At 40.6% G+C, this 13,617-nt stretch overlaps 1 protein-coding gene across 1 annotated transcript; it reads right to left on the reverse strand.

The window, feature by feature from the left end:
- Positions 1-637: 637 nt before the first annotated feature.
- Positions 638-13,373, reverse strand: LOC105917239 (microfibril-associated glycoprotein 4). The gene is made up of 6 exons (XM_012851976.3): positions 13,314-13,373; positions 12,981-13,124; positions 12,752-12,790; positions 9,130-9,226; positions 8,667-8,834; positions 638-1,164 (listed from the first exon to the last, which is right to left on the reverse strand). Exons 1-6 carry the CDS (start codon positions 13,317-13,319, stop codon positions 911-913), a joined length of 708 nt encoding a protein of 235 aa, XP_012707430.2. The 5' UTR covers positions 13,320-13,373; the 3' UTR covers positions 638-910.
- Between the last annotated feature and the right edge of the window lie 244 nt (positions 13,374-13,617).

Raw genomic sequence — 13,617 nt, forward strand, 5'->3', positions numbered from 1 at the left:
ATATTTTATTAATTTGGAATTCCAAAAGGAGACACAAAACTTACATTACTGTTTCGCTCTGTTCAGTATATTACCCGGCCTTCTGCCACATGGTGATGCAAGTGATTCTGTCTGCTTTACACTACTCTGAAGGCATCTTTTAAAAGACTGACTATCCCTTCTGATTAGATTTTGGGGGAGGGGGGGGGGGTCCAATTCTATCTGTTCTCAAAACAAAGAGGCTGTTTTTCTTGGTAAAGCTTGATTTATTACTCAAAACCTGTCTATCAGGCATTCCTTATTATTTTCCATACAAATGCCTGATTAAGATATTTTCCTCAACACTACCTGTCGAAGAAAATTTATCAGTAGCATTGAGAGACCAGCTTACCAGATCCATAGTTTTCAGCGTTCGGGTAATATGAAGAAAGTGCTCAGAAAGACAAAAACACAGCAGAAGACAAAAAAAGAGACAAAAACACAGCAGCGACTGTCTCCGAAGAGAGAGAACAGAAGGATAAAGAAAATATTTATCAGTGATTAATAACAACAACAAAAAACAGTGAGCACTACCATAGATATCTTTAGAACAATTACATACAGTTTGGTATATGCCCTGAGAGATGCATAGTAAAAGTAAACTAGGAGGAATGATATCCAGTTCCTTCTTTGCAATTTATGATCTTTTTTTTCTGTTCTTTATCTCGGTTGTGACGTAATGTCTATTAAAGGCAGAAAACATCAGGGGACGTTCAATGCTAAATAACATTTTGGTTTTATACAACCTGCAGAGTTTTGCAGTAACAGAATGAGAGCTTGGGAGACAACAACAAAGGAAAAGTGCCAAAATAGAACACTCCAGAGATCGTCTGTTCATTTTTTATTGTGCAACATTCATGTTTGATAATGGCTTCATGTTTGTGCTGCTGATTTACTGAACAGGGCGCATCTTCATGCTTATGGCCTTCAAAGAATAGAAACTGCCCTTCCAGCTGTACCAGATCACTCCAACCTCATATTTAGACCCATCAGCACCCCAGAGGTAGACCCCGTTTGGGTTTCCGTAATAACACCTCCAGTACCAGAAAGCTCCAAGAAATAATTTTGGACAGTTTTCCGTCCCAGCATGTAGGTAGTGATCAAAGGTGGCAAACTTTTGTCCGCTGTGACGTGTCATGGTGTCTCCTGCATGAAAATATTTTAGTAAATAGAAATAATTTCTTGTGGTTATGTTCATCTTTACTTTTCTAAATATACAAAAACATTGACTACCTGAAGCACTAAGAAAAGATAGGATACAAATCAGTCAAGCTTTATCAGCAGACTTAGGTCAGTAAATGGACAAGGTCAATATGCAGTAAAATATGTTAATAATCATTGATTATATTAAAATCATAGGAAACAAATCTACATCAAAACACAATCTAAAAGAGTAATAGGCAATTGTGCTAATTAAAAAAACAATAATTAAAAGTATTTAAAAGAGTCATTGTGTTGACAATGCACCCTCAGTCTGGGGGAGCAGCAGGAGGAGGTCACAGTAGGAATCATGGGTTTCACTAAGTTTAAATGTTGAAAATACTGGTTTTAAAGCTATCCCTTTCAAGCTGTTATAACAAGCTGCATCAAGGTGTGATGGCTTTGCTGGTGATGATTTACCTGTAATTGCAAGTAACAACTGCTGCAACTGTGCAGAATAGATTGATATGCTTTTAAAGCAGCCAATCACAGGGACTAAGCCTGATTCTTAATAATGAGGACCGCCCAGACAGCTTAAGTTGCATGGTTGATAATGTTTCTAACACTCCCTGTGCTGTAATAACAGTTCACTCAATATGGTAAATGGCCTGTAGTTTTATGTAGCCTGATGACCCAAATATCTTCAAACTACATTAAGTCATTCACACATTTGCACGCCAACCGTGGTGAGTTCCATTGTATCCACAGCTGCTCTGGGGAAGACTGAGAGAAGCAGGGCTGCCATACAATTGGCATCACTAGGTCCTATGACCACCGATAACAGAAAAAGCAGATGAAGTGTCTCGCTCAAGGACACAACAACTGAGACGGCCGGAGCTGGGTTTAGAACTGGTAACCCACCATATGATCTCCTAGCTCCTGCACCACTGCCCAGACTTAATTTCTGCCTCAGGTCTATAAGGCTTTGCTGCTTTGAAAACTTTGCTGAGGATCGGTAAACTGTGTTCTTTATAGGTATTTGCAGTGATACTCATCATAAGTGTACCTTGCACAGCCATGACCCTTTTGTTTTCACCTTAATACTTTGATCTCCAGACCAAGAGAGATCCACACATTTAGTTGTTCGAAGCCCAAAAGAACATTTCCATTTTCCAGAATGACATGTGTTGAGTCCACATTTAACATTTTATACATTTTATAATATATATTTTATTTATCTTAAACTTCATGTAGCTGTAGGATGATGATTAAGGGTGAAAAACTTCATTGTCTATTTTTTTTTGTGTCTCCGCCTCTCTGTCTGCTCGGACGTTTTTTTTCTCTGCTCCCTGCTTGCTTGCACTTTCCTGCCTTTTACTTTTTATCTCCTTTTTATCTCTTAACCAAAACCACAGAAAGTTGGATTTAGTTATTTTATTTATTTTATTTTACTTATTTTTTAATTTTGATTTTGAAAAGATGCCTACCTTCACCACAATGGACTTTGACAAGCTTTTTACAGAAGATGGCTGTTATGGAACTGAAAATCTGTCGACTCGAAGTGAATTATGATGTAAATGCCGCGCATGAAAATGAAACAACCCTGCCTGTGATTCCAAACGGTGACCACCAGCCCAGCAACTCAGCGAACAAACAGTTCCCTAAGGAAAATTAGAATCCCTGGACCACTCTGGGTGCAAGACCAAAGGATCAACGAACCCCACGCCTAGACAAAGAAAACTAGCCGAGAGAGACAGAGAGATGTCCCAAGACAAGTGAAATAACAGCGGGCTGTTCTCAAAACAGTGTCCTGGTGTCTGATGTTTCAGACATCCTTCCAAGGATCTTGAAAGAACGCCCGACCTTGGAAAAACTCGTAATACAAGCTGAAGCCCTGGGCGACGTCACCCGGATAAGAAAATCAGAAGTATTGAAAGAGGATTATATTTGTCTGTTGAACTTAGTCGATAGCCTTAATGTCAAGGTGTTTCTCAGCAGCCCTTGCGTACCCGTTAATTGCGGAGATGAGATTTTTTCCAGAATTCTGATGCTAAACAAATGGCTGGAAAAAACATGGAAACAAACAACTGTAACCTTCATAGACAACTTTAACATCTTTTGGGAGAGGAGACATCTGTTCAGCGACAATGGTTTCCATCTAAATAGGTCAGGTGCAAAACGATTTCAAACATCTTCTATTCTGTGAACCATGGGTCATCAGCTTTGTTCCAAAACAAAGTACATCCAGTGCCAAAACAAATAATAAGCCCAGTACAGCCGGAACAAACCAAGATAAAGATGGCCAGAAAGATGACACAGAAAGAGGCTTTGTCAGAGCTACAGGAGGATTCATCCCAGATCTCAGCAGGACAAAGAGAGGACCAAGAACCTCCATCATCACAAACACCGGTCCAGACTGGACCCGCCTCCCCTTCTTCTCCACAATGCCCAGAAGTTCCTTTTCTGGATTTTTCTCACAACATGAACAAAGTATTTGAGATTGGCCTACAGATGACATCCTCTCCACAAAGCCATTCTGCTGTGAATAAACCAGGATTCTCCAAAGGCCTCAGAGCCTCAGATCCTCCTCCTCTACGTATCACAGAACACTCTGGTACTGAGGAACTCCAAATTACTTCGCTGTGATACAGATTGGGCCCTGGCCACACGTTTATCAGACATGACAGTTTCCAGCATCAGCCTGGGCCTTTTGCCGGAGATTATGGAATATCTGTGATAATACGTGGCAGAAATAAGAAAAACAAAAGGATAAACAGGAACAAATACTTAAAAGTCATAAACTGTCAGATGAAACCTGTCACAGAGACATCATCAACCACTAAGTCATATAAACTGGGTTTATTAAATATTAGATCTCTGTCAGGAAAATCCGTTTTAATTAATGACTTCATTATTGACAATAATCTTGATGTAATGTTTTTAACAGAAACATGGTTACATGAATCTAATGAAGAAGTTATACTGTTGGAGTCGACACCTCCAAACTACAATTTCCTTTGTGAGAGCAGACAGCAAAGGAAAGGTGGAGGAGTAGCAACATTGTTTAATGATTCACTAAAGTGTAAAAAGGTGTTTTTGGGAAAATTCGACTCTTGAACATTTGGCTCTCCAGGTAAAGAGCCCGGTACGAACTATGTTTCTGAATGTTTACAGGTCTCCTAAGTCCACATCAAACTTTTTTAATGATTTTAGTGACCTGCTGTCTGTGATATGTGTTGATTATGACTTTTTAATTATTGTGGGAGACTTCAACTTTCACGTTGACAACCCTGAAGACAGAAGTGCAAAAGAACTGTGTGACACACTTAGAAACTTTGGTTTAACTCAGCATGTTAAACAGCCAACACACAAACAGGGGCATATTTTAGACTTAATCATCACTAAAGGTCTAAACATTTCACAGGTCAATGTAACTGATGTTGCCCTATGTCGATCACTTTCTCCGTTACCTTTGAATGTATCATTACCAGTGACTCATTTAGCCAAAGGGACATCGTAAGAAAACGCACCTTTAAGGACAATGCCACAGAAACCTTTATTCAAGCTTACTCTGATACTTCAACCTTGGGCTGCTACTCAGTAAATGAGCAAGTAGATAACTTTCATTCTAAAGTCTCAGACATCATTAACTGCATTGCTCCAGTTAAAGTGAAAGTTCTTTCTGGAAGAATAAATCTCCTTGGAGAAATGCTCCAGCAGCTAGAGGTGAAAAAAGGGAATGTGGAAAAGCTGAACGCAGGTGGAGAAAGAACAGACTGCAGGTTCACTATGACATCTATAAAGAGAGACTTTACAGATATAACTTACAATTGAAAAATGCAAGAGAATCTTTCTTCTCTGAGATCATCAAGAAGAACATTAATATTGCTCGTGTCTTATTTGCCACAGTCGACAGGTTAACAAATCCTCCTGTGTCCGTGACTTCCGACCGCCCTGATCAAGGTGTTTAATGACATCCATATAAATACAGACTGTGGAAGAACCACCGTGCTGGTTCTATTGGACCTCAGAACCACCGTGCTGGTTCTATTGGACCTCAGAACCACTGTGCTGGTTCTATTGGACCTCAGTGCAGCATTTGATACTGTTGATCACTCCATCCTGTTAGAACGCCTGGAGAACTGGGTCGGCCTCTCTGCTACAGCTCTCCACTGGTTTAAATCCTACTTTTTTGTATCAGTAGGTAACATTACATCAAAGACGACAAAAATCACAAGTGGGCTTCCCCAAGGGTCCATCCTGGGTCCCCTCCTCTTCAATATCTACATGCTCCCTCTAGCTCAGATAATAAAAAACAACAACATCAGCTACCATAACTATGCAGACGACACACAGCTCTACATCACCATGTCACCAGGTGACTATAAACCAGTTCAGGCACTGAGTAAATGTCTTGAAGAAATCAATGCATGGATGTGCCAAAACTTTCTTCAGTTGAATAAAAACAAAACAGAAGTAATAATCTTTGGACCAATAGAGGAGAGATCAAAAGTTAGCACACAGCTTCAGTCGCTTCAGCTAAAAACCACTGATCAGACCTGAAACCTGGGTGTAGTGATGGACTCAGACCTGAACCTCCAAAAGCATCTAAAGACAGTTACAAGGTCGGCTTTCTATCACCTGAAGAACATTTCCAGGATTAAAGGACTGATGTCTCAGCAGGATCTGGAAAAGCTAATCCATGCGTTTATTTTTAGTAGAACTGATTACTGCAACGGTGTTTTCACAGGTCTGCCTAAAAAGTGGATCAGAACGCTGCTGCCCGCGTCCTCACTAAGACTAAGAACGTAGAGAACATGGACCCGGTTCTGAAGTCCTCACTAAGACTAAGAACGTAGAGAACATGGACCCGGTTCTGAAGTCCTCACTAAGACTAAGAACGTAGAGAACATGGACCCGGTTCTGAAGTCCTTCCACTAAGACTAAGAACGTAGAGAACATGGACCCGGTTCTGAAGTCCTCACTAAGACTAAGAACGTAGAGAACATGGACCCGGTTCTGAAGTCCTTCCACTAAGACTAAGAACGTAGAGAACATGGACCCGGTTCTGAAGTCCTTCCACTAAGACTAAGAACGTAGAGAACATGGACCCGGTTCTGAAGTCCTCACTAAGACTAAGAACGTAGAGAACATGGAGCCGGTTCTGAAGTCCTCACTAAGACTAAGAACGTAGAGAACATGGACCCGGTTCTGAAGTCCTCACTAAGACTAAGAACGTAGAGAACATGGACCCGGTTCTGAAGTTCTCACTAAGACTAAGAACGTAGAGAACATGGACCCGGTTCTGAAGTCCTCACTAAGACTAAGAACGTAGAGAACATGGACCCGGTTCTGAAGTCCTCACTAAGACTAAGAACGTAGAGAACATGGACCCGGTTCAGAAGTCCTCACTAAGACTAAGAACGTAGAGAACATGGACCCGGTTCAGAAGTCCTCACTAAGACTAAGAACGTAGAGAACATGGACCCGGTTCAGAAGTCCTCACTAAGACTAAGAACGTAGAGAACATGGACCCGGTTCTGAAGTCCTCACTAAGACTAAGAACGTAGAGAACATGGACCCGGTTCTGAAGTCCTTCCACTAAGACTAAGAACGTAGAGAACATGGACCCGGTTCTGAAGTCCTTCCACTAAGACTAAGAACGTAGAGAACATGGACCCGGTTCTGAAGTCCTTCCACTAAGACTAAGAACGTAGAGAACATGGACCTGGTTCTGAAGTCCTCACTAAGACTAAGAACGTAGAGAACATGGACCCGGTTCAGAAGTCCTCACTAAGACTAAGAACGTAGAGAACATGGACCCGGTTCAGAAGTCCTCACTAAGACTAAGAACGTAGAGAACATGGACCCGGTTCTGAAGTCCTTCCACTAAGACTAAGAAAGTAGAGAACATGGACCCGGTTCTGAAGTCCTTCCACTAAGACTAAGAACGTAGAGAACATGGACCCGGTTCTGAAGTCCTCACTAAGACTAAGAACGTAGAGAACATGGACCCGGTTCTGAAGTCCTCACTAAGACTAAGAACGTAGAGAACATGGACCCGGTTCTGAAGTCCTTCCACTAAGACTAAGAACGTAGAGAACATGGACCCGGTTCTGAAGTCCTCACTAAGACTAAGAACGTAGAGAACATGGACCCGGTTCTGAAGTCCTCACTAAGACTAAGAACGTAGAGAACATGGACCCGGTTCTGAAGTCTTCACTAAGACTAAGAACGTAGAGAACATGGACCCGGTTCTGAAGTCCTCACTAAGACTAAGAACGTAGAGAACATGGACCCGGTTCTGAAGTCCTCACTAAGACTAAGAACGTAGAGAACATGGACCCGGTTCTGAAGTCCTCACTAAGACTAAGAACGTAGAGAACATGGACCCGGTTCTGAAGTCCTCACTAAGACTAAGAACGTAGAGAACATGGACCCGGTTCTGAAGTCCTCACTAAGACTAAGAACGTAGAGAACATGGACCCGGTTCTGAATTAGCACCTAAATCCATCACAGACTTGTTATCAGGGCATCAACCCTCCAGACCACTCAGGTCTTCTGGCTCCAGCCTGCTCTGCAGAACCAGAACCAGAACCAGAACCAGACATGGAGAAGCAGCATTTAGTTTCTATGCTCCACTGATCCGGAACAAACTTCCAGAAAACTGGAAAAGTGCTGAAAGCCTGAGTTCTTTTAAATCAAGATTAAAAACATTAGTTTAGGATTGCCTTCAACTGTTCTAGTTAAACTGTTTTACTGTTTTTAATGTTCTTTTTTGTTTCTACATTCTATTCCTACTTGCTTTTATTCCTATATTTTAATCATGTAAAGCACTTTGCATTGTCTCTGTACTGAATTGTGCTATAGAAATAAATTTGCCTTGCCTTCATTCTTCCTCATTCTTCCTTGTCTACATTTCAATTGTTTACTTTTAAGTCACTGCTGCACCATATAGTGTAATTTAATTTTACTGCAGTTTACAAGCTGTATGCAACGAAATTTTGTTCTGTACACACTGTGTGCATACAAAATGACAAATAAAGTTGTCTAAGTCTAAGATAGTTATTTTAAGTTTCCATAAATGTGTGAAAATATGATAAAGAATTTATACATTCATATCCCAGAAAGTTGTAATACCATTCTGACTACATTTTATTGGAGATGCTTTGGTTACAATTGTAGCAGCTTTTAATATAATGATGATCAAGCCAGGTCCCCAATGTGATTGAAGTTGTCTGTGGACAAGGCAAGGCAAATTTATTTATAAAGCACTTTTCAGCAGCAAGACGATTTAAAGTGGACAACGCATAAGTGAAATCTGCATTTATTCTTGTCAAAAGCATCACGAGATGATTCACCCTCAATCATCATCCTACAGCTGTGCAGTAGTTGTAAAGATTATAGCTACTCAGAGTTCCTGAGCTCTCTTTGTTGTTATTCTGCTTCTCCTCACTGTCACACATAACTTTGTGACTTGCAGCCTCACTGCTGGTTTTGCAACCCACCTGCTCCTCCATCGACGTATTCACCCAAGTAAAGAGTGTATCCTTCAACCTCAGAGGCCACACTGAATGAGGTGTAACGAGCATACACCTGGTTTCCTTCAAAGTCCTCCATGTCCACTACCAGCTCGTACTGTTTCTGCCGAATGAGGTGGTGGATGTTCTCCAGACCTTGAAGAACAGAAATGTCACAAATTTCTAGTTTTTACATAATTCAGTTTTGCTGTTTTTCAGCAGCTGTGTAGATGAGGACAGGGTGTTCCACATTATAATTGACATAAATTTATTTGAGATGCTTTTCTCCAATGAAATAACGATTTTCTTCCTGTTCTCTGCACCTGGAGTTCCTGAAATCAATTTGACATATTGAGATGGAATTAACCACTGACTGACACAAAAACCTTCAGTGTAAGGATCTGTTAAAAGCTGCAGTTTGTTTCTCACTTCGCAGTAGTTCAGGTCTCACCAAGCCAGTACTCTCCAGCAGCATTCCCAAAACCCATCCTGTACGCCTCCCAGGGTCTGTGGAAGTTCACCGAGCCATCCATCCTCCTCTGGAACACCTGGGGAAGTTGAAGGTGGTTAACCAGCTGAACACAGCTTAGGGTTGCTCTCAGTGAGCTTTGATGCATTCAGGAATCAGATGATTGTGTTAGACTCTGAATTAATGCCGAGCTGCTGGATCTCTGTAGGTTTCAGTTGGAAAGACCAAATCCCCACTTTAGGCCTTTAATCCACTTAAAGATCATAACAGGTTGAGAAATGTTTTGTTTGATCGGACGGCTTTCGGGTGGAGGTCACCTAGGGCTCAATCCTTGGGCCTGTGTTATTTTCTGTTTCTTGCCCATGTTATGTCTTAGAAACATACAATATTGCTTTCAGTTGTGGTGCAGATGATAGCCACATTTTTTTATTTATTTTTTTTTTACATTTTTTACAAAAATGTAAAAAAATAATTTCTCTTCATTAAGTCAAATGACTTTCCTAAAAATCCAAAACAAATTTAATGGGAAGAGTGGGCTCATTTTTGGTCCATATACCTCAGGTGGATTTTGTCCTGTGGAATTAACCTGTTAAGCCCAGCCGCCCTGAACCTTTGCTCAGGATAAAATGCTTAAATCCAATACTTTTTTTATTCAGCAGTTACAAACTCCATGGAGTTTGTAACTGCTGAATAAAAAAAGTTTTTAAATTCTTTAAATGGCCATTTAAAGAATCTTGGTTTAAATTGAGATAATTTGTGGATAGCAATCTCATCTGGGAAAAAAAAAGAGAAAAGTTTCATTCCTCCCACATAGGGGCTTGCTAGGCTCATCACTAATGCCTCCTGTCACCAACCAGGGTTTTTAATCTAGACAGTCAGGTAAGTGCAGTGGAGAAATTCAGCGTTTTTAAAGCAAAATTAAATCACTCCTGTGAAACAATGCCTTCACTCAGAAAAATATCTTTATACATTGATGTTAACCAGTTCTCTGCATAATGTATCCACCTGGTTAAAAATGCTGTAGCTTTTACCTTGAACTTGCATGGAAGAGCATATTAACCCTGTCTTATTCTTACTACAATGGCACCCTGTACATCAAAGAGTTAAGTTTGAATTTATTTATTTTTCTTAAGTGTAGAAATGATCTTGCTCCTATCTTTCTCAGTTCCTGCATCTGTCTTGCATTCTAAGGCCATCAAATCAGCTCAACAGCTGTTGCTGGTCATGATGACGGCACACTAGGAGTTCAGGGTGTATTGGTTTGGGCTTCTGTTGTTGATGCTCCCAAATGGTGGAACATATTCCCAGTATAAATCTGACAAACCGCTTAATTCACCTGTTTGATCTCTGCACTGAGAACTCAACCTTTTGTTTTGCTTTCAGGTTAATTCAATTAAATTTTATTTATATAGCGGCAATTCACAAAACATGTCATCTCAAGGCACTTTCAAAGTCAAATTCAATCAAATCATACAGATTGGTCAAAATGTTTCCTATTTAATGAGACCCATCAGATTGCATCGAGTCTTGACAAGCAGCATTCACTCCTCATGAAAGAGCATAGAGCCACAGTCGACAGTATTGTTGATATCTTTGGAGCAATCTCCCATACTGCGCATGCATGAAGCGACAGTGGAGAGGAAATCTCCCCTTTAACACGGAGGAAAGCCTCCAGTAGAACCAGAACCAGGCTCAGTGTGAACGGTCATCTGCCTCCACCCACTGGGGCTTAGAGAAGACAGAGCAGAGACACAGAAAGCATAGTAGCACAAATTGATCCAGGAATTATTTCTAAGTCATAACGCAATAGCGGAGGATCAGCCTCCTATGGATGATGTCAGAGCTAACAGAACGCCAGACCAGGTGTACCTTCTATGAAGAAAAACATGACAGAAAAAAAGTTTAAAGTTGAAATAGCAACAAACAGTAGGAGAACTCAGCAGCCTAAGCCTGTCACAGCATAACTACAGAGACAGCTCAATATAACCTAAGACATTCTTGACTAGAAGCTTTGTCAAAAAGGAAAGTTTTAAGATTAGTCTTAAAAGTAGACGGGGTGTCTGCCTCACGGAGCAAAACTGGGAGTTGGTTCCACAGGAGAGGAGCCTGATAGCTAAAGGATCTGCCTCCCATTCTACTTTTAGAGACTCTAGGAACCACCAGCAGACCTGCAGTCTGAGAGCGAAGTTCTCTGTTAGGAACATACGGGGTAATCAGAGCTCTGATATATGATGGAGCTTGATTATTAAGGGCTTTATACGTTAGAAGAAGAATTTTAAATTCTATTCTTGATTTAACAGGAAGCCAATGAAGGGAAGCTAAAATAGGAGAAATATGATCCCTCTTGTTGATTTTCATCAGAACTCTTGCTGCAGCATTTTGGATCAGCTGAAGGCTTTGAACTGCATTTTGTGGACTTCCTGATAGTAAAGAATTACAATAGTCCAGCCTTGAAGTAACAAATGCATAATTTTTCAGCATCACTCCTGGACAGAATGTTTCTAATTTTGGCGATATTCCTGAGGTGAAAAAAGGAAACTCTGGAAACCTGTTTAATATGGGATTTAAATGACATGTCTTGGTCAAAAATAACACCAAGACTTTTTACTTTATTACCAGAGGCCAAGATAATGCCATCCAGATAAATTGATTGAAGTTTATTTTTGAGGACTCTCGTCCAAAGTTTACAATTTCTGTCTTGTCAGAATTTAAAAGCAAGAAATTTAAAGTCATCCAGATTTTGATGTCATCAAGACATGACTGTAGTCAAAGTAATTGACTGCATTCATCAAGATTTCTGTATAAATATAGCAGTATGAGATGTTCATTTTATTTTTTAACTGCAAAGTTCATCTCATCTGTGTTAGCTGCTTATAAAGTACTTAATATATGTTTTGTAGGCTGCTTTTTGTATGCGTTTGTAGCACTTGTTCCTGAAATTCTAGTGTGCAATAGATACATCAAATTTAACCTGACATTAGCACCCTCTAAAGATGACTCTTATGAACCAAATTATACTCTTAATCCATCCATCCATTTTCTAACCCGCTTAGTCCCTCATGGGGTCGCGGGTTGCTGGTGCCTATCTCCAGCGTTCACTGGGCAAGAGGCGGGGTTCACCTGGACAGGTCGCCAGTCTATCGCAGGGCCACACATAGACAGACAGGACAAACAACCATTCACGCACACACTCACACCTAAAAACAGTCATGTTTTTGGACTGTGGGAGGAAGCTGGAGTACCCGGAGAGAACCCACGCATGCACAGGGAGAACATGCAGACTCCATGCAGAGAGACCCAGGGTTGGACTCGAACCCAGGACCTTCTTGCTGCAAGGCAACAGCGCTACCCACTGCATCACTGTGTTAATATATAATACAAATAGCTTTATTCTCTCACAACAGGGGAATTCAGGCATGACAGTAGCAAAAACACATAGACAGGATACACCAGAGTTACACTCTAACATGAATTTTATAAAATCTAAGAGAATGAACTTATCAAAAATTCAATTAAATCCAAGCCAATCAAAGTTCACCTTAAGAACATGAGGTGTTGTTTCATGACAGATAAAACACAGCATGATCTGAGATCAGATACTCACAGTCCATCTTCCTCCATGTGAGTCCATGTCACAGTAAACCTGCAAACACGTAAAGTAAAATCTCAATCTAGCTGGGAGGATGGTGATTTGTTTGGTGGTTTTGTTCAGTTTGGACTTTTTGACAGATGTTAAATTCATCAACATAAACTGGTTTCAGGGTAAATTGTGAAATATTTTCCCCGTTTTATGTTAGACCCCGAAGAGTTTTTAAATCCAACACATAATATACCTGAACACCAGATGTGGATCCAATAGGATAGATGGTGTAAACACCACTGGGTCGGCTGGGATTCTGACGATAAACGTCATTGCAGTCCAAAACCGCACAGCTGGCCCAGATAGGAACCAGCAGGAGGAGAAGAATTGCCAACAGCTGCAGCACAGGAAGAGGTTACATCTCAGTTTCACAATGTTTACTTATTTCTTCATGAAATTTAGATAATGAAGCTAGAAAATGTCCATAGCAAAGCAGAGAAATGTTCCTAGAAGAACCCCACAATGTTTCAGAAAATCTTATTGAAGCTATTAGGATCCAAAACTACTGAGGAACATTTAGGATTACCTTCATAGCCAGAGTTGTGCTGCTGTTATTGTATGTCAGCTGTTCCTCTGAGTTCTGCTGCAGGGATCTGATGAATGTTGGAGAGTTCTTCTCTGCTTTTAGAAGCAACAGATTAATAAATTACAGAGCACCTGCTGCACATGATAACCCTTCACACTGTACAGGTGAGGCATGTGTTCATCACAGCTGTGTGCTTTAGTCTGGCTCAGATGATAACGTGGAGACTGAGCTCTGGCAGAAAAACACATGCTGGTGAATGAATTAATGTCCTTTAAAAACTGAGCAGTGGGTTTTTCTTAGAAAG

The sequence above is a fragment of the Fundulus heteroclitus genome, unplaced genomic scaffold, assembly GCF_011125445.2.
Source record: "Fundulus heteroclitus isolate FHET01 unplaced genomic scaffold, MU-UCD_Fhet_4.1 scaffold_599, whole genome shotgun sequence".
NCBI lineage: Eukaryota > Metazoa > Chordata > Actinopteri > Cyprinodontiformes > Fundulidae > Fundulus > Fundulus heteroclitus.